At 54.9% G+C, this 19,427-nt stretch overlaps 2 protein-coding genes across 3 annotated transcripts; both read left to right on the top strand.

The window, feature by feature from the left end:
- Positions 1-1,723: 1,723 nt before the first annotated feature.
- On the top strand, positions 1,724-8,257 carry TRIM17 (tripartite motif containing 17). Its single transcript, XM_007535081.2, has 7 exons — positions 1,724-2,687; positions 3,589-4,022; positions 4,549-4,644; positions 4,874-5,104; positions 7,209-7,231; positions 7,323-7,423; positions 7,700-8,257. The coding sequence occupies exons 1-7, from the start codon at positions 2,681-2,683 to the stop codon at positions 8,245-8,247; spliced, it is 1,440 nt and encodes a 479-aa protein (XP_007535143.2). The 5' UTR covers positions 1,724-2,680; the 3' UTR covers positions 8,248-8,257.
- Positions 8,258-11,933: 3,676 nt separating this feature from the next.
- On the top strand, positions 11,934-17,112 carry TRIM11 (tripartite motif containing 11). 2 transcript variants are annotated; one of them, XM_060197424.1, is made up of 6 exons: positions 11,934-12,381; positions 14,042-14,137; positions 14,404-14,631; positions 14,885-14,907; positions 14,991-15,091; positions 15,777-17,112. In XM_060197424.1, the coding sequence occupies exons 1-6, from the start codon at positions 11,974-11,976 to the stop codon at positions 16,322-16,324; spliced, it is 1,404 nt and encodes a 467-aa protein (XP_060053407.1). In that variant the 5' UTR covers positions 11,934-11,973; the 3' UTR covers positions 16,325-17,112. The 2 variants fall into 2 exon arrangements, with proteins under 2 accessions (XP_060053407.1, XP_007535142.2); XM_007535080.3 differs by having other exon boundaries at positions 14,401-14,631.
- The last annotated feature ends 2,315 nt before the right edge of the window (positions 17,113-19,427 follow it).

Below are 19,427 nucleotides of genomic sequence, written 5' to 3'. Positions count from 1 at the left end.
GATAGGACAGAGAGAAATGGAGAGAGGAGGGGAAGGCAGAGAGGGGGAGAGAAAGACAGACACCTGCAGACCTGCTTCAAGCTTGTGAAGTGACTTCCCTGCAGGTGGGGAACTGGGTACTCAAACCGGGATCCTTATGCAGGTCCTTGTGCTTTGCACCACATGCACTTAACCCACTGTGCTACCGCCCCCCCCCCCGACTCCCAAGACCCTGTCTCTTACCAACAACCCCAAGTTTTATAATAACCACTTGTTTTGGGTAAGTGTAATCAGCAGGCTGAGCTTTGATGTTCTGGGACTTATTTCTCTACAAGTTACAAGTCTGTAATTTAAACATCTCCCTTGGGAGCCCTATGGGTCTCGGTCTCTCTCACTCTCTCTCTTTCTCTTCCTTCTTTCCTTCCCCAAAGGAGCTGACTAAGGAAACTGAATTCCCATTGCAGTTGGAATTCCAGCTCAACCAAGTTAAGTTCACTTCTTTTTTTTAATTTTTAATTTAATTTTAATTTTTCCTTTTTTGCCCTTGTTTATTGCCATTGTTATTGTTGTTGGATAGGACAGAGAGAAATGGAGAGAGGAGGGGAAGACAGAGGGGGAGAGAAAGACACCTGCAGACCTGCTTCATCACCTGTGAAATGACTCCCCTGCAGGTGGGGAGCCGGCGGCTCAAATCAGAATCTTGATGCCAGTCTGTGCGCTTTCCACCATGTGCATTTAAGCTGCTGCACCACTGCCCAGTTCCCTTGAGTTCATTTCATTTCTTTAAATATGTATTTATTCCCTTTTGTTGCCCTTGTTGTTTTATTGTAGTTATTGATGTTGTTGTTGTTGGAAGTTCATTTTTTTACTTAATTCCCTCGCTCGTCTTACTAGAAACAGGCAACTGCTGCTTCTGCCGCCATTAATGTGCCCATTTTCTCTCTGATGGGGCTCCCCACACACACCTGTCCTTAACTCCTTTGCTATTGATGTCCCCTGTGCATAGTGCATGAGCCTCAAGCCTGCTCCGTTGCGATTTCCAGCTCTTCCTCTTTGTAGGGAGCCAGAATAGGTTGGCACAGAAGTTATTTCTGAGCTGGAGGCAAGTGACAGCTGCACATGCAGCATGAGCCCTAGGCCCTCCTGACTAAAAGCAGGATATCAATTCCCTTTGTGATGCCCACCCCCACCCCGCCCCAGAGAAGAAATCACTAAGATGAGTTTGCAGAGACAAGCCCTCAATGATCCTTGTCTGCTGCTCATATCACCTCCCCATGACCTCACCCAAAAAAGTTCTGAACTCCCCATCTTCTGTCTTGTCACTCCTCTGCTGCTGATGCCCTGTGTCCCTTTGTTCATGGTGTATGAGCCTTGAGAGTCCCAGCTCTTTCCTAGGAAGCTCCCAGGAAACTGTGTTTAAAATCGAACGCCATTTATGTATTTTTCTGCTGTCAATATGTCCCGGGGGCAGGGAAGGCCCGCAGATCAGAGCTTAATTAGGAAGGTGAAGGGAGGCCCCAGCATTCCTACCATATCCCCTCAACCCCCACTCCTGGAGACCCAGAGTCCGAGGGGTGGGGCCGGTTTACCCTGGGGGCGGTTCCTGTGACGCCCCTCTGCCCTCGCGGCCTCTGTTAGTGAACCCTTCACCCCCTCCCCACCCGGCCTCTCCTGCTGTCAGCCCTTCCCTGCTCCGCATCCCCCTCTCCCCTCCACGGCAGAGGTTCCATTTGCTGGGCAGGGCTGCACCCCAGGATCCACCGCCGCCCCCTAAGCCTTCAGCCTCCCGCCCTCTGACGCCACAATGCCCTGCAGCCCCACCCCGGTGGCTCGGTCCCCAGCGGCCAAACGCGGGCTTTTCCTGCGCTGTTTGCACACCTTCCCCGTCCCGTCCCGCAGTGAGTACCAGCTCCTCCAGGGCCGGCGGGGGTGCTCATCTCGCGACACTGAGGCTCAGCCAGAGACCCCGTGCACCCCCAACCCCTGTAGGACACAGCCCTCTGCACCTCAGTCACCTCAGGGCTACCCGGACTTTGAAGATGGTTCTGAATGGAAATCAGATTAACTGGTTGAGACCAGTATCTAGAGGAACATCTCTGGGACTTGAGGGCAGCTCTCTGGTGACCCTGGACCCACAGCAGCCCCAGATAGAGCCCAGTCCCCTAGACTGCCAACTGCCACCCTGCTGTCCATAGCTACCCCCGCCCCTTAGCAGTAGTGCCAGCTGGGAGTGAAAGGAAAGCCTGACTGCAAAGGCTGGGCAAATCCAACTCCAGCTGGGAGTGGTGGGGTCTCTCTCCCTCTCACACACACACAGACAGGCAGACAGACACATGAAAATGCAGCAAAAGGGAAGGGGGGGGGCGGCTCTCCTAGTTCAAGTTGTTTTCATTTTCCTTGTGTAATTCAGCCACAATGACATGTCTGCCCCAGGCCCAGAAGAGCTGGGTCCCACTGCAGATGGTCACAGGTATACTGACCTCAGTGTGTGTGTCTATGTGCATGCACACACCTTCTCAACCCTAAACCAGAACTGGGTGAGAGACTGGTGAACCCAGTTTTATTTGTGTATTTTTAGGACTGTTGCAATAGGGGCCCAAGAGCTCAGCACAGAACCAGACTCAATTCTAAGTTAACCAGGAGGTGGGAATCTGCAGGCCAGGAGCAAAGCCCACGCCACTGATGGAAAATTACTGAAGAGATGTCGGGTAAGTATGGCCTAGCTCAGCCTACTTAACAGGGCTCTCGTGTGGCCTGGACAACACAGAGAAGAACAGAAATCCGAGTTCTGGTTGGAAAGTTCCAGAAGCCCAAGCCAAGATTGGTTAAAGAGAACCTTGGCCAGCCTAGCGCCAGGTGGGAGAGCACTCTTTCTCTCTTGTGTTGCAAGACCATTTCTTAGAGATTCCCTTGGCATTAAAACTGTCCAGAAAGGGCCTGGCTGTGGCACACCCCATTGAGCACAAATGTTACCGTACACAAGGATCTGGGTTCAAGCCTCTGCTTCCCACCTACAAGGAAGAAGCTTCACAAGCAGTGAAGCAGGTCGGCAGGTGTTTCTTGTTCTCTCTTCCTATCTCCCCTTCCCATTCTCAATTTTTCTCTGCCCTAGCCAATAAAAGAAAAGGGGGAGGGGGAAGGGGAAATGGTTGCCAGGATTTGTTGTGCAAGTTCTGAGCCCCAACAATAACCCTGGCGGTAGGTAATTAAAGGGGTGTGTGTATGGGGGGCACTGCTGCAAAATAGTAGAGGGAGAGGGACTGTGGGGGTGGGGTGTGTGGCTCAGAGCAGAGGGAGCTCAGGGGATGAAGACTCACTCAGAGGAGACTTGTTGGGGAGAGGGTTTGTGTACGTGATGGGGCTCCTGTTCAAGGTAAAGGTTGCACACTTCACAGGCGGGGTGTGAGGAACTCAACCCACCATTCCTATGGAGTGTCTCACATTGATCTGGCAGAATTCTTGATAAACCTGGGTGGGAGTCAGCCCAGCATAGGGCATCTGGGGACCCTGACCGCCAGCTGGTGGGGAGAGGGCCTTTGTCGGTCCTCGGGGAGGCAGCTGGGCCCACTGGGAACCCAGGCTCAGGGCAGACACTGTGTTCCTCACCAGGAGCCATGGATGCTGTAGAACTTGCCAGAAAGCTGCAGGAGGAGGCCACCTGCTCCATCTGCCTCGACTACTTCACAGACCCAGTGATGACCGCCTGTGGCCACAACTTCTGCCGCGAGTGCATCCAGCTGACTTGGGAGAAGTCCAAGGGCAAGAAGGGGAGGAGGAAGCGCAGGGGCACCTTCCCCTGCCCCGAGTGCCGCGAGCTGTCCCCACAGAGGAACCTGCGGCCCAACCGCCTGCTGACCAAGGTGGCCGAGATGGCGCGGCAGCACCCGGGCCTGCGCAAAAGTGACCTGTGCCGGGTGCACCAGGAGCTGCTCAAGCTCTACTGCGAGGACGACCAGAACCCCATTTGCGTCGTATGCAGGGAGTCCCGGGAGCACCGGACCCACAGGGTACTCCCCGTCGAGGAGGCTGTGCAGGAGTACAAGGTGGGTGGGGGACACGCCCGGCTCCCTGAAGGAGCAGGCAGTGCCTCCAGTGGTGCTCCCACCCAGGCTGGAAGGACTGTCTGCAATCCCTGACTTCTAGCAGCACCAGTGGCTTGTTAGCATGCTTGAGGACTGGGGTTCAAGCCCCCGCTCCCCATCCATGGGGGACTGAGGGTGGAGCTTCACGAACTGGGAAGCAGGCCTGCAGATGTCCCACTGTACCTCTCCCTCCTCTCCACTCAGTTTCTATCAGTGCTATCCAAAAAGAAAAAAGTAAAAGAAAAAGAAAAAAAATGGTTGCCAGGAGTGGGTGGATTTGTTATGCAGGCGCTGAGCCCCAGCGATACATAACCCTGATGGCGTGGGGAAAAAAATTAATAAATCACAATCCTCCCGCCAAAAGGACTCATTTTGGAGGTCATTTGTGTCTGTCTCCCTGGGGTGGATGCTGCTTCCCTGGGCATCCTCCAGTGTGGTAGTGTGGAGGGGCGGCTGAGGCCGGCTCTTGCAGGCTCTTTTTCTGTAGTCAAAGCTGGAGGAGGACATGGAGGAGCTGCGTGTGGAGATGATGAAGACAGCAAGTCTGCAGGTCCAGGAGGAGGAGACCCTGGCCGAGTGGCAGGCAGGTGGTGGGTGGAGTCGGGGACCTCCCAGACCCAAGGTGGGACTCACCACCCCTTGTGGACAAGAAGGTGGGACCCTGAAAGGCAAGGCCTCTCCACCACTGGAATCTGGCTCTAGAGGGCACTAGAGTCAGGGTGCAGGGTTCAAGGACACTGCCATTTGGGGCTCAGTGGGTCCCCCTCACGATGGGGCATGGGGATCCAGGGTTCACGTGCAGCCCACCGCAGGAGAAGGTGGAGGAGCGGCGGCAGCTCATTGTGGCGGAGTTCCGCAAGGCCAGCCTCCTGGTGGCGGAGGAGGAGCAGCGGCTCCTGCAGATCCTGAAGGAGGAGGAAGAGGAGACAGCATCCAGGCTGCAAGGCAGCCGGGCAGCGCTGGAGCAACAGGGCCACTCGCTGGAGATGCTGCTGCTGAGGCTGGAGGACCAGGGTGGACACACACCGCTGCAGATGCTGAAGGTGAGGAGCTCCTACCCCCTGCTGAGGAGCCACCTCAGTCTGCACTGCACGGGCTGTAGGATCACCAAGCACAGGCCTCAGACAGCACCCAGCCTTCTCCCATTCCCAGAAACTGGAAGTCTGGGAGCCAGGTGCCAGAGAGCTGCTTCCTAAGGCCTCTCCTTGCTGTGTAGATGCCAGGCCCTCTCTGTGGGTGTGGTGTGGTAGCCTCCTCTTATGAGGACACAGTCCTAACAGACTAGGACCTAGCCCGGTGACATAACATAATCACCTCTGAGAGATTCTCCATCTCCAAGCACAGCCTCATTCACGGGTGCCAGCAGGGAAATATCGGGACAGTCAGCTGAAAATAGACCCTGTATCCCACCAGTGGGCAACTTGCCTGACTGAGTACATGGGGTCATGGAATCTGTTGAGGGCAACATATTTCACACTGGAGCCGTTAGTGTCTCTCTCTCTCTCTCTCTCTCTCTCTATATATATATATATATATATATCTTGCTCTCTCTCTTCCTCTCTCTCCAGACACATGTGCTCATACAGCCAAAGCCATTGTCAAATGCTAGGTGCTGGTCCTACCACTGTCTGAGTTAGTTCCAGTTTTGTCTGTTGTCCTGACAAAGGACCTATAGCCAGTGGATTCTGTCACTCTCCCCCCTCCCAAAGTGTCCTAGTGCATTCAAACTGTGGCACTAATAACTGGGACATCTGGCCTTCCAGCCTGCTGAACTGCCTCCCGGAAGCACTGCTGGGTGCCCACCCAGTGCCTTGGCTGGCAGTTGGGGGCATAAGGGTGGGAACCTGGCTGGGTTAGATGTCTGGCTCCTGGATGCAGCCAGAAGATGGGCAAACATGACAGGACCCTCTAGATCTGCCCCTAGAAATGCAGACACAGGATGCTCCCCTCAAGGGTCATTTCTCTGCCCCTCTACCCCTGAGTTACCCTCTTTACTTGATGGGTTGGCTTATTTCACTTGGGCCACATCCATTTGAGATTTGGGGCCGCCTCCTACAGACCAGCAGGGCCTCGGGCATCAGTCCAAGTAGGGGAGAATGAAGTGCCAGGCTTAGATGAAGCACCAGTGTCTCGGGTGGGCCTGGAGCCAGGGTGGGCAGAAGGGGAGGGCTGGGGAGAGGGTGGGTCTGAAGGCATTTCTTGGAAGGAGAGGCTGCAGAGCGCAGGTTTGCTCCAAAGTGGGGTGAGGGTGGGCTTGGAGCCCCACCTTCCTCTCCCTCTCATTTAAAATTTTTTTTAAATTATCTTTATTTTATTTACGGGAGACAGCCAGAAATCGAGAGGGAAGGGGGTGATAGAGTAGGAGAGACAGCTGCAGCACTGCTTTACCACTTGCAAAGCTTTCCCCGGAATGGGGCTCGAACCTGGGTCCTTGTGCACCGTAACCTGTGCCCTCAACCAGGTGTGCCACCGCCTGGCCCCTACTCTCTCTCATTTGTAATGCTGTTCTGGGGAATGAACTCAGAACTTACTTTAAAAAAAATATTTATCCCTTTTTGTTGTTGTTTTATTGTTGTAATTATTATTGTTGTTGTTGATGTCGCTGTCGTTGGATAGGACAGAGAAATGGAGAGAAGAGGGAAAGACAGAAGGGGAGAGAAAGACACCTGTAGACCTGCTTCACCGCTTGTGAAGCCACTCTCCTGCAGGTGGGGAGCCGGCAGCTCGAACCGGGATCCTTACGCCACTGGTCCTTGCGTTTTGTGCTACATGCACTACTGCCCAACTCCCAACTCAGAACTTTCTAACCAAATATTCTTTTGTATGTGTGTGTTAATATTTTATTTCAGAGAAAGAAAGATACATATACCAGATCACTGCTCAGCTCTGACTTATGGTGGTGCTGGGGATTGAACCTAGGACCTCAGAGCATCAGACATGAAAGTCTTTTGCATAAGCATTATGTTTTCTCTGCCAGATATATATACAGAGGGAGAAGAAAGGCTACACTGCTTCACCATCCATGGTTCTCCCCTCTGGTGCCAGGTCTTGAACCCAGGGCCTCATCACACATGGGAAGGTGTGGCCTCTGCTAAGTGAGCTCCCTCTAGCATGCTCCCCATCTCTCCTTCCCTCATGTCTTTCCAGGATATGAAGGACTACCAGGAGAGGTGCGTGGCTGTCCATGGCAGAGGTGGTGACAAGTGCAGGGAGGGCTCTGTGTGGGGCTGGTGGGGACAGTGAGGCCTATGTCCACTGGAGGAGGAGCAGCCTGAACTTGCAGTACCCAGAGGCCACCACCACTGTGCTGAGGACTGTGTGCAGAGTCCCTGGGCAAATAGAGATGCTCAGGAGTTTCCAAGGTAAGTGGGGCCCAGGCCATGGATTAGGGGGTGTCAACCTTGACTGGACACTCAGTCTGGGCCCAGACAGCCCCTCCTTGGAGGGGACACCCATGAGGACACCCCCACCCCATGTCCTCAGCAGGCTGGACAGTCAGGACATAGAGTGACCCCTAGTCACACTGGACATGGCAGGGCAGGGTGGGCGAGGCTTGGGAGGTTGGGGGGAAATGGGGTCAGTCAGGACCCCCACCCCTGGTGCTGAAGGCCCCTCTCATGTGCCTGGGTTGCGTGCAGAGGATGTGGTACCGGACCCTACTACAGCGTACCCCTACCTTGTCCTGTATGAGAGCCGCCAGAGGCACTACCTCAGCACCCTGCCCGACGAGACGCCCTGCAGCCAGGACCGCTTCCTGGCCTACCCCTGTGCCGTGGGCAAGGAGGCCTTCTCCTCGGGGCGCCACTACTGGGAGGTGGGCATGAACCTCACAGGCGATGCGCTCTGGGCCCTGGGCGTGTGCAGGGACAATGTGAGCCGGAGGGACAGGGTCCCTAAGTCGCCTGAGAACGGGTTCTGGGTGGTGCAGCTGTCCAAGGGGAAGAAGTACGCGTCAGTGTTGCCGACCCTCAGCCCCATCACAATCACGGAGCCCCCCAGCCACATAGGAGTCTTCCTGGACTTCGAGGCTGGGGAGCTCTCCTTCTACAACCTGACTGATGGCTCACACCTGCACACCTACACCCAGGAAGCCTTCCCTGGCCCACTGCAGCCCTTCTTCTGCCTCGGGACCCCCAAGTCAGGACAGATGGTCATCTCTACAGTGACCCTGTGGGTGAGGGGTTAAGGACATGGGGGCTAGGGGGGTGGGGGTGTCTGAAATGCCTGGTTTTGAGGGCAGATGATGTGGGCAGGCTCAGCACAAGCTACCTACCAGGCCCACCCAGGATCTGGCATTTGAGAGCCTTCTGTGGAATGGGGCACCCCACACCGCCGAGATGTAGCCATTATTAAAGCTGTCAACTTTCGACAGTGTGCTGACAGGTGCTTCAGAGGGGCCAGTCACACATCCCATTGGGGCCTCACACATGCAAGCTTTCACTGCTTCCCAGCTGCTTTATCATTCAGAGACAGAAGAGAAAAGAACAGACTACAGCACCAGGGTGGGTCCTGCGTGTTCTTGAAATAAAAAGCGAACAAGGGGGGAGTCGGGCTGTAGCACAGCAGGATAAGCACAGGTATTGCAAAGCACAAGGACCGGCGTATGTTGTTAAAATTAGGCGGCTCTAGCTGGCCGGGCTAGCTTCACAGGCGGGTAACAGAGACGCGGAGACAATGGCTGGGCAGGGAAGCTGTATTTCTTTATTCAGGAACAACGATTCATAAACTAAACCAAACTAATCACCAAACAGAACTCTGCTGTCTCTTTGTGGCAGCACAAGCACTCTCTCTTACTCTGGAACTCAGGAACCCTGGAACTCTGGCGGGGTTCCTAGGGGCGGGGCCAAGCAGCCGCGAAAACTAACTGGACTGATCTAATTCTCTTGGTGGGGGAGGGCTAGAACAAACCAATGTAAAGCATACAATTCCCCCTTTTCTTTTTAACTAAATGACTATAGTATCAAGGGTGTGATGTTCAGCGAGGAAGCAATTACAGAAGCCAGACCTTCTACCTTCTGCAACCCACAATGACCCTGGGTCCATGCTCCCAGAGGGATAGAGAATGGGAAAGCTATCGGGGGAGGGGGTGGGATATGGAGATTGGGCGGTGGGAATTGTGTGGAGTTGTACCCCTCCTACCCTATGGTTTTGTTAATTAATCCTTTAATAAAAAAAAAAGTATCAAGGGTGTGGGGTGAACAGAAACATATATCATACAGGCATTTTTAAAAAAGAAACTGGCACAAACATGGAGAAATATGTAAGCGAGTAACAAAAACCAGCGTGCTGTTAAGGGAAGGCCTGAGGGGGCCATATCTGCCTCTGTGGGCTAAACTTTATCAGCTTAAAAAAAAAAACATTTCTTGCCTCTGGGGGGCGTACTTTCTCGACGGACATTTGCATGGGGGTGGGCGGCTCTAGCTGGCCGGGCTAGCTTCACGGGTGGGTAACAGAGACGTGGAGACAACGGCTGGGCAGGGAAGCTGTATTTCTTTATTCAGGAACAACGATTCATAAACTAAACCAAACTAATCACCAAACAGAACTCTGCTGTCTCTGCAGCGGCACAAGCACTCTCTCTTACTCTGGAACTCAGGAACCCTGGAACTCTGGCGGGGTTCCTAGGGGCGGGGCCAAGCGGCCTGCGAAAACTAACTGGACTGATCTAATTCTCTTGGTGGGGGAGGGCTAGAACAAACCAATGTAAAGCATACGGCAGGCGTAAGGATCCCATTTCGAGCCCCTGGCTCCCCACCTGCAGGGGAGTCACTTCACAAGCGGTGAAGCAGGTCTGCAGGTGTCTATCTTTCTCTCCCCTCTCTGTCTTCCCCTCCTCTCTCCATTTTTCTCTGTCCTTTCCAACAATGACATCAATAACAATAACTACAACAATAAAACAAGGGCAACAAAAGGGAATAAATAAATAAATAAATAAATAAAAAGAGAACAAGGCAAAGAGTTGACTAGCCAAACTCCTGCAGGAAGCCGTAACATACAGAAGATGAGCCCCAGACGTGTCTGGCTGGATAACACCAGGTCTTAAGGAAGGTCTCCTCCACCCCTGTGGCATGTCTTATCCTGCCCATCTCCAAGACAGCCACTGAATGCTATATGACCCCCTTAAAACGGTGTTCCAGGAAATCTTGAGACTAACCTTCCCCCAGACACAGCTATGTAGGAAAGGATACCAGTAACTAAGACAACCAGACCTTGAGCAAGGTATCGAAGATCCCCACCCCCTAACCTTGCTCCATCCACTTCTGTGAGACGCCTTCTGCACTCAGCCTGCAGCCCCCTGTATAACCTGTGCCTCCCTGATGTTTGGGGCACAGCGTTCTTGAAGAGCATGAGTTCTGTGTCTTGTTAACATCAATAAACTGTGTTCTCACATTCCTGGAATGTCTCTTGAATCTCTGCTGAGGGTGATTGTTATAAGACTTTGGGTAACACTCTAGCATCTCCCCATGTGGTGCCAGGACTTGAACCCGGGCTGTGTGGGCACATGGCAAGGCATATGCACTAACCACTGAGCTCTCTCTCCATTACCCAAGTCCTGTCTGTAAATAGACAAACACACCTGATGCAGTGAGTCTAAAGGTCACACACACACACACACACACCCCACTGAAACCCACTAGCTTCTTAATGACACAGATTGCCACAGTCAAGACCCTGGTATTCCCCCCCCAAGCCCCCAATCTGACTCCTCTAGAGAAGTGACACTTTTCCAGCAGAACCCTTAAAACACCTTTTCACCTTCCTGCAGTGTGCATGTTGGGACACAAACTCAAAGTGTAAAGATGGGGGTGGGGGGTGCAGGTGGTGGCGCACCTGATTGAGTGCACATGTTACAATGCACAAGGAACCGCCCCCAGTCCACATCTGCAGAGGGGAAGCTTGGTGAGTAGTGAAGCAGGTCTGCAGGTGTGTGTCTATTTCTCTCCCTCTCTCCCCACTCCCTCTCAGTTTTTGGCTGTCTCTATCCAATAAATACAGATAAAATACTGTTTTTTAAATAAGGATTGGGAGTTGGGCGGTAGCACAACGGGTTAAACGCAGGTGGTGCGAAGCGCAAGGACCCGCGTAAGGATCCTGGTTCGAGCCCCCAGCTCCCCACCTGCAGAGGCGTCGCTTCACAAGCGGTGAAGCAGGTCTGCAGGTGTCTCTCTCCCCCTCTCTGTTTTCCCCTCCTCTCTCCATTTCTCTCTGTCCTATCCAACAACAACGACATCAATAACAATAGCTACAACAATAAAACAAGGTCAACAAAAGGGATAAATATTTTTTTAATTTAATAAATAACTCACCACCACCCCCCAAAAAAATTATGAGGGGGTGGTGGTGAGTGGTTTCCTCTCACTCCCTCTCCACCCCACCCCACCCCAAGTTCCATGTATTAGTCATCAGAATCCCAGAGGCAATGCCACAGTCCCTGCAGGCCCAGGCCCACACCCCATTCATTGTGACCTTGGGTATCAGGGACACTCGGGGGGCATTTGCAGGGACAGCTGGTGGACTCCCCTAGTTTTAGGGTATCTGAGGGTAACGGTCAAGGGTGGGTCCGCGCACCCCATTCTTCCAGGACCCAAGGCCAGGCTAGGTTGGTTAGGCGCCCAGGTCACCCGGCAGCCACCCTCCAATTCAGTCTGGAGCCGGTCGCATGACAGGCTGCGGCCAATCGGGAGCCAAAGCGGTTGTTCCAAAAAAAAAAAAAACACAAAAAACCAGCTGCTTCCTGCTTCCGCCGCGGAGCCTCTTCCGGCTGCGCCCCGCGCCGCCCCGCCGCCCCGCCGCCCCGCCGCCCCGCCGCCCCGCCGCCCCGCCGCCCCGCCGCCCCGCCGCCCCGCCGCCCCGCCGCCCCGCCGCCCCGCCGCCCCGCCGCCCCGCCGCCCCGCCGCCCCGCCGCCCCGCCATGGCCGCCCCCGATCTGTCCACCAACCTCCAGGAGGAGGCCACCTGCGCCATCTGCCTCGACTACTTCACCGACCCGGTGATGACCGACTGCGGCCACAACTTCTGCCGCGAGTGCATCCGGCGCTGCTGGGGCCAGCCCGAGGGCCCCTACGCCTGCCCCGAGTGCCGCGAGCTGTCCCCGCAGCGCAACCTGCGGCCCAACCGCCCGCTCGCCAAGATGGCCGAGATGGCTCGGCGCCTGCACCCGCCGTCGCCGGTCCCGCAGGGCGTGTGCGCCGCGCACCGCGAGCCGCTGGCCGCCTTCTGCACCGACGAGCTCCGCCTGCTGTGCGCCGCCTGCGAGCGCTCCCGGGAGCACTGGGCGCACCGCGTGCGGCCGCTGCAGGACGCGGCCGACGACCTCAAGGTGCCGCGGGGGGCGGGAGGGGGCGCCCCCGAGTGGCTCCGGAGCCGAGGGTGTGTGGGGGGCACAGGGACAGTTCTCAGGCCCCGTAGTTGCCGTCCCCTGGGCTGGTTAGCCCGGTGGGAGTCACCCCGTGGCCGTGGCACCAATCGGTGACTCACAGAGAGGAGCTGGGGGGCACCCCAGGGCGCTGTGTCTCCATGTCACTGGACAAGCCCCCCAACAACAGGAATTCCGGAGGCTTTTCTCCCCCAGGTGTAAGGTCCCGTGGGGACCTGACTCCTGGCCAGCGCCCCAAGCAGGAAGTGACAACAGCTCTCCAGAGCCCCGAGTCTAGGGGGGCAGCACTCAACCCTATAATTTTTATTATTAGATAGAGACAGATTGAGAGATGAGAGGAGATAGAGAGAGAGAGAGACACCTGCACCCCTTGTGAAGCTTTCCACCCGCAGGTGGGGAACAAGGCCTTGAACCTGGGCCCTAGTGTGCTGTAACGTATGTGCTTAACCCAGGGCGCCACTGCCTGGCCCCTCAAGCCTTTCTTCAGGGGAGGAACACTGCTCTTCCACCTCTTAGTTCTTCTGTTTGATTGGAGAAAGAGGCCTTTGAATTAACACTGGACAGAACTGTAGTCATATAATTTCCACTCTAGTTTTTTTAAGTTTTTTTTCTTTTTAGTTTATTAGTGAAAGACAGTAGCAGAGCATCTCTCTGCCACCTGTGATACCCCACTGCACTACTTCCTAGGCAGCAGCATGTCATGTCCTCAGCCAGTTACATTGCCTGTGCAGAAGGGGATTCACTGAAAACCCAAAGAGACCGTGGCTGATGTGCCCTTGCAAGGAAGGAGGATTGGTGTGGGGATATGGCTGGAAAGGATTTGGGGTGCTTATGGATTTCTAGGGCCACCTTGGGTCTGTCTCAGTAGAACCCCTTCCTGGAAGAGAGGGGCAGCCTCCTCACAGAAACACCCCCCACCCCAAAGCAGGAGAAAAGTTGAGAGCTGCTCCTGCAGCTGTGGTTTCTGTCTCCCTCAGTTCAGAATAACTAGGAACCATGAAGTAGCTCACAAGCATAGTGCACCACTTTACCATATGCACACCTCAGGTTCAAGTCCTGCTCCTACCGTGCTGAAGGAATCTTCAGTGCTGTAGTCTCTTGCACACTTTATCTTTCTTTGTCTCTCTCTCTCTCTCTCTATTAAAAACCAAGTCAGTAATATAAGTAGCTTGTTTGGGGTGGCATAGTTGACCTCCTTCAATGGACTGGCACCTACTGTGCCCCGAGGAGGGGAGGGTGCCCCAGCTGTTCCCCCACCTCCGAGCTGTGGCTGGTTGTCCTCCACGGAACAGCACAGCCCCCATCCTGGGCCTCCTCTCTCTGCCAGACCCGAGACTGTAGTATTAGGTTAATGTAAATTGGCTTCAGCCTGAGGGCTGAAAAGAGGGTGCAGGCCTGCCTGCCTGCCTGCCTGCTGGCCTGGGAGCCCCAAAGATGCAGCACAGGACTGTGGAGGAAAGAGACTTGAGATGGGGATGAGGGTGCAGAGCTGGATTTGTACACCAGGTAGTTCCCAGCCCAATCCCTGTCTGAACCCTGTCCTTGGAGTGTGGGTGCAGCTGGCATTGGCCAGGCAAGGTCACTCCCACCGCCCCTCCTCCAGGGGAAGCTGCAGAAGTCTCTGGAGCATCTGCGGAAGCAAATGGAGGACGCGCTGCTGTTTCAGACTCAGGCAGAGGAGACCTACTCCCTGTGGCAGGCAGGTGGCTCCAAGGGACCCTGGCAGCCCCTTACTTCTGCATAAGGCAGAACGCCCTTGCTCCAGACCCACTTATAACCCACCTCCAGCGGCGAACTGGGGGGCTGGGGAAGACTGAGAGGCAGACAGCCCTAGTAGCACTGGAATAGTGGAGCTGGGAGCTGGGAGGTGATGGAGATCTGGGACATTGGGGATGCCCGGGTGTTAGATCCGGGGGTCTGGTCCCTGAACCCCAGCCCCTCGGCCACCCTGCACACCCACAGAAGATGATTGAGAGCCAGAGGCAGAATGTGCTGGCTGAGTTTGACCGCCTGCGGCGCCTGCTAGTGGAGGAGGAGCAGCGGCTGCTGCAGAAGCTGGAGGAGGAGGAGCTGGAGGTGCTGCCCCCCCTGCGGGAGAGCGCCGCCCGTCTGGGGCAGCAGAGCACACAGCTGGCCGAGCTCATCTCAGAGCTGGAGGGCCGCTGTCAGCTGCCGGCACTGGGGCTGCTGCAGGTAAGCTGGCCCTGTGCTCTGGGGCCTGTGCTGGCATCCCACAGTGCGCAGCATGGTGGTGGGGGAGGGAGTGATGGCATCTCAGGCAGTGTCTGAAATGCATGGGACCCATGACGTGGTGGTGGTGGTGGTGGTGGTGGTGGTGGTGGTGGTGGTGGTGGTGGTGGTGGTGGTGGTGGGGCGTGTCTGCAGTGAGGTAGGAGGGGCCAAGGCCAAATGACTCGCGCTGACACCATACGTGTCTCTGTTACAGGATGTCAGGGACACCCTGCGCAGGTAGGAGCCGGGGCCGTTCCCCGGGGCAGACGGGCAGGGTGTGGGTCGGATCCTGGTGGGCATGACGCAGGCTGCCCCTCCAGGGTCCAGGACGTAAAGCTGCAGCCTCCCGAGGTGGTGCCCATGGAGATGAGGACGGTGTGCAGGGTGCCGGGCCTGCTGGAGGCTCTGCGGAGGTTCCGAGGTGGGTGTGGTCTATTCGAGAGGTCACTACTACTGGGGAGGTGCTGGGCACAAAGCCCTGCTGGAGGGGTATGCTCCTGAAGCTTATACATGGGAAAAGTCGGGGCGAGGGGTCTGTGGGGGGAGACAGGCAGCCAGATCTGGGCTCTTGACTGATGCATTTAGGAAAAGGGCTGCACAGGCCACCTGCCCCAGGCTAGGCTGTTGCCAGAGGGTCCATGCAGCCAAAACTGGCCAGCAGGCAAAATCTAGGGGCTGAAAGAATGAACATGGGGGGGTGGCATATGGTGGCACAACCTGTTGAGCACAAGTTACCATGCTTAAGGACCCGGGTTCAAGCCCTGGTCCCCACCTGCAGTGGGGAAGCTTCACAAGTGGTGAAGCAGTGTAGCAGATGTCTCAGTCTCCTCCTGTCTCTCCCATCCTTAATTTCTCTCTGTCTCTATCCAATAAAATACTGAATATAGAAACCCCAGAAATCACTAAGGAAGCCTGGACAACTTTCTAGAACATTCCAAGTTGCGCCTAAGAGGTGTTAGGTGATCTTTTCAGGGAAGGAGCACATGGGTGTGTGTGTGCGTGTGCATGTGCGTGTGCATGTGCGTGCGCGCGCCCGCGCAACCAGCTGGTGCGGTGGACAGGCCCCGGGCAGCTGGCCTTGCTGTGATCTGGAGCTCTGTCTGCAGGAGACGTGACGCTGGACCCAGACACTGCCAACCCCGAGCTGGTTCTCTCGGATGACAGGAAGAGTGTGCGGCGGGGGGACTTGCGGCAGGCCCTGCCTGACAGCCCCGAGCGCTTTGACCCGGGCCCCTGCGTGCTAGGCCGGGAGCCCCTGAGTTCGGGCCGCCACTACTGGGAGGTGGAGGTGGGTGAGCGTGCCAGCTGGGCCCTGGGTGTCTGTAGAGAGAACGCCAACCGCAAGGAGAAGGGTGAGCTGTTCGCAGGCAACGGATTCTGGATCCTGGTGTTCCTGGGAAGCTACTACAACTCCTCAGAACGGGCCTTTGCCCCACTCCGAGACCCACCCAGGCGCGTGGGTATATTTCTAGACTACGAGGCTGGACATCTGTCCTTCTACAGTGTGACTGATGGCTCACTCTTGTATGCCTTCCCCGAGACGCCCTTCTCAGGGACCCTGCGGGCGCTCTTCTCCCCTCTGTCTAGCAGCCCCACCCCTATGACCATCTGTAGGCCCAAAGCTGGACCTGGGGATGTGCTGGCTTCCCAGTGAGGTGGCCCAGAGGGTGAGCAGGCCTCTCTGGACCTTTCTTTCCCACTTTCCAGACTTTGAGTCACTTGGGGAATCTGGTAGGAGGCGGTGTGTCCTCTGAGGTGAGCGCTGTCTCGAATATGCTAGCAAGGCTAAACTGTGTTCTGGGAGGCCAAGGGCAGGCTAGTGCAGGCTCCATGCTCTTCTGGGGGGTCCTCCGGACCATCAAGGGTCAACATGCTGTTCCCCAGATATTGCCAATTGCCCCTTGCAAAGCCCCGAGCCTGGGTCACCAACAGTTCCAGTTCCAGAAATCCTGGCATCTTGAGCTGAGTTTGGGGTGAAACCCTATGGCCCCGAGGAACTTTCTCAGGCTGCAGATCATGACCTTGAGGCCAGGTTGCCAGGAGGCTAGTCAGGGAGGTGACCTTGAGCCAGCCAGCCTGTCTCAGGATCTAGGCCCCTAGAGTGGGGGCCTAAAAGTGTTTTTTTTTTTTTTTTCTTAGATTAGTTGGTGTGTAGCAGTCCAGTGATCAGAAGGAAGGGAGCTGCAGGCAAAAGTCCTGAATTGAGTGGTTGTCCCTGGGCCTCCTGGACAATGTCCCCACCCTCCCTGGGGTAGGGGGTGAGGTCTCAGAGGACCCCTCCCTACCCCACAGTTAAAGAATCTTGTATCCATTGTTGCTTTAAGACCCAGAGTTTCTTAATTCTTTTCCTGAGTGTTGTGGCTTCTCTTTGTACCTTTAGGTTGTATTTATTGAAGGACTGTTCTTATGCTTATTGTTAAATAAAATAGCCTTTGTCTTTAACCCTGCTGTCTTGAGGGGCAGGAGGATGCACCAGGCAGTGCTTGGCCTGGCCAGGTGACACAGAATGAGGTGCTCAAGGAGGTGGGCATGCCACTGCTGCCAGACTGAGCGGGGAAGCTCAGGCCTGGTCTGAGTTCCTTACGTGACCTTCAAGCTCACTGCCTGCAGCTGCTCAGGAAAGTTTTTCTCAACTAACAGTCCTGAAGCACATTGGCAGCAAGGTGGGAAAAGTAGGTTTTCAGGAAGGCACAGCCAACCACCAGCAAGGGCAGGAAAGGGGTGCTAGATGAAGCCCTGCTCCGCATCCCAGCAAATGGAGCAGGGCTTGGAGCAAGGAACCCCCCCACCCTATTTCATAATCTGTTGAGTCCAAAAGTGTATGAAAAAGGTCATCTGGGCCAGGTGGTGGTACACCTGGTTGAACACAGGTGTTACGATGTGCAAAGACCCCCACCTGTAAGGGGAAAGCTTTGCAAGTGGTGAAGCAGGTCTGCAAGTGTCTTCTCTCTCCCTATCTCCTGCTTCCCTCTCGACTTATGACTATCTCTATCCAATAACTAAAGACAATAAAGTTTTTTAAAAACATCAACATCCAAGAGGAATGAAATCTCTTATCAGGAAGAAAGGAGAAAGTAGGGGAGGGAGATGACATTTGACTGGCATAACTTCATGTGATGTCAGTTGGAGGAAATGAGAGGAAACTAAAAATTGGGGCAGCCAGGGAGGTGGCTCAGTGAGTAGGGTACAGGCCACAGTGATGGAGCAGTACTTTGGTCTCTCTCCCACCCATTTTATGAAATAAATCTTAGGCTGGAATATAGCCCACAGACTCATGTCTTACCTGAGCTCAAACACTGACACCACACAGCACCATGGATGGTGGAGTGGTCCTGAGCTTACTCTCTTAACTCTGCTCTCTCAGATGAAGAATGAGGTTGGGAAATGGCTCAATGAGCAGAGAAGGAGCCCGAGGCTCCTGGTTCAATATGGAGTGGTAGTCAGGCTGCTTTCATGTGAAACTCTGCCTCATATGAAGTCACTAAATCTTTAAAAAATAATTAAATATGGGCTTTAGCACAGTGGGTTAAGCACATGTGGCGTGAAGTGTAAGAACCAGTGTAAGGATCCCGGTTCTAGCCCCCGGCTCCCCACCTGCAGGGGAGTCGCGTCACAGGCAGTGAAGCAGGTCTGCAGGTGTCTTATCTTTCTCTTTCCCTCTGTCTTCCCCTCCTCTCTCCATTTCTCTCTGTCCTATCCAACAACAACATTAAAAACTACAACAATAAAAAAGGGGAATAAATATTAAAATAAATATAAAAAATTAAGAGTGAAAATGTTAGGCCTGGGAGACAACTCAGCAGTTTTGTGCAAACCCTGAGTTCATTCCCTGGAGGCACACACAAATCTTTGAAGAAATAAAATGTAAAGGCAAGGGGTGGATTGCACAATGGTTATTCAGAGACTGATGCCTGAGGCTCCAAAGTCCTAGGTTCAGTCCCCTGTACCTCCATAAACTATGGTTGAGCACACGTTAGTAATGCTCAAGGACCCACCCAGCTTTAATTCCCCCAGTCCCCACTTGCAGGGGGAGAGCTCTGCGAGTGGTGAAGCTGTGTTGCAGGTATCTCTCTGTCTCTGTCATCCCTTTCCCTCTCAATTTCTGACAGTCTCTAGCTAATAAAGGTTTTTAAAAAAGGAATGGGGTAAATAAACATCAAGCTCACTACTTTGGGGCTAGACTGAACTGGCTGTGCAGGTCTTCATGTCCAAGTGAGGTGGGTCTGCTTGCTTTTAGAGAGACTGCAATCACTCATTCAGCCCACGCCCTCCATGTTTCAGGAACCCCCTAGACCACCTCTGACCCGCACACCCCCCAAATGGGGTTCTCAGGAGTGGGAGAAACCTCTGGCAGGAGCTAGGGTGGGGTGAGACTCCAATTCAGGCCCCTAGACAGCTAAAACCTGGGCACCAAGCCCCAAATGAGTCTTCCAGCACTCACCTCCCTGGCCCGACTGCTGCTCGCCAGGCTCCTCCCACCTCACTCCGCCAGAGCGACCTGCACCTGCCCGCACTCAGGTGCCAGGTAAGGGTGCTGTCCCCAGTGCCAAGGGAGGAACCCCCGCTCCCCCGCTTGCTCTGGTCTGCCGGGACTTCTGCTTAACGGCCTGGCAAGCTATCAGGTCTCCACTCCTCCAAGCAAGAATGTTGACCTCCCTGTCCCCTTGCATAGGGAAGACACACCCCTCTCCCCTTCAGGCCTAGGAAGGGCTCAAGACCTTCCCCGTGACCCCCGCAGCAAACAGGACGCTCTGAGG

The sequence above is a fragment of the Erinaceus europaeus genome, chromosome 9 (assembly GCF_950295315.1).
Source record: "Erinaceus europaeus chromosome 9, mEriEur2.1, whole genome shotgun sequence".
In the NCBI taxonomy this organism is placed as follows: domain Eukaryota; kingdom Metazoa; phylum Chordata; class Mammalia; order Eulipotyphla; family Erinaceidae; genus Erinaceus; species Erinaceus europaeus.
Note: the sequence above shows the minus strand (reverse complement) of the source record. Positions and strands in the feature narration are given on the sequence as shown.

Excerpts from the sequence above, each read along its gene's own strand:
- TRIM17 (XM_007535081.2), top strand. Across the intron at positions 5,105-7,208 it reads CACCGCTGCAGATGCTGAAG|GATATGAAGGACTACCAGGA; the intron begins GTGAGGAGCTCC and ends ATGTCTTTCCAG. Across the intron at positions 7,232-7,322 it reads ATGAAGGACTACCAGGAGAG|GAGGAGCAGCCTGAACTTGC; the intron begins GTGCGTGGCTGT and ends TGTCCACTGGAG.
- TRIM11 (XM_007535080.3), top strand. The coding sequence starts at position 11,974 with ATGGCCGCCCCCGATCTGTCCACCAACCTCCAGGAGGAGGCCACCTGC. Across the intron at positions 14,632-14,884 it reads CGGCACTGGGGCTGCTGCAG|GATGTCAGGGACACCCTGCG; the intron begins GTAAGCTGGCCC and ends TCTCTGTTACAG. Across the intron at positions 15,092-15,776 it reads GGCTCTGCGGAGGTTCCGAG|GAGACGTGACGCTGGACCCA; the intron begins GTGGGTGTGGTC and ends CTCTGTCTGCAG.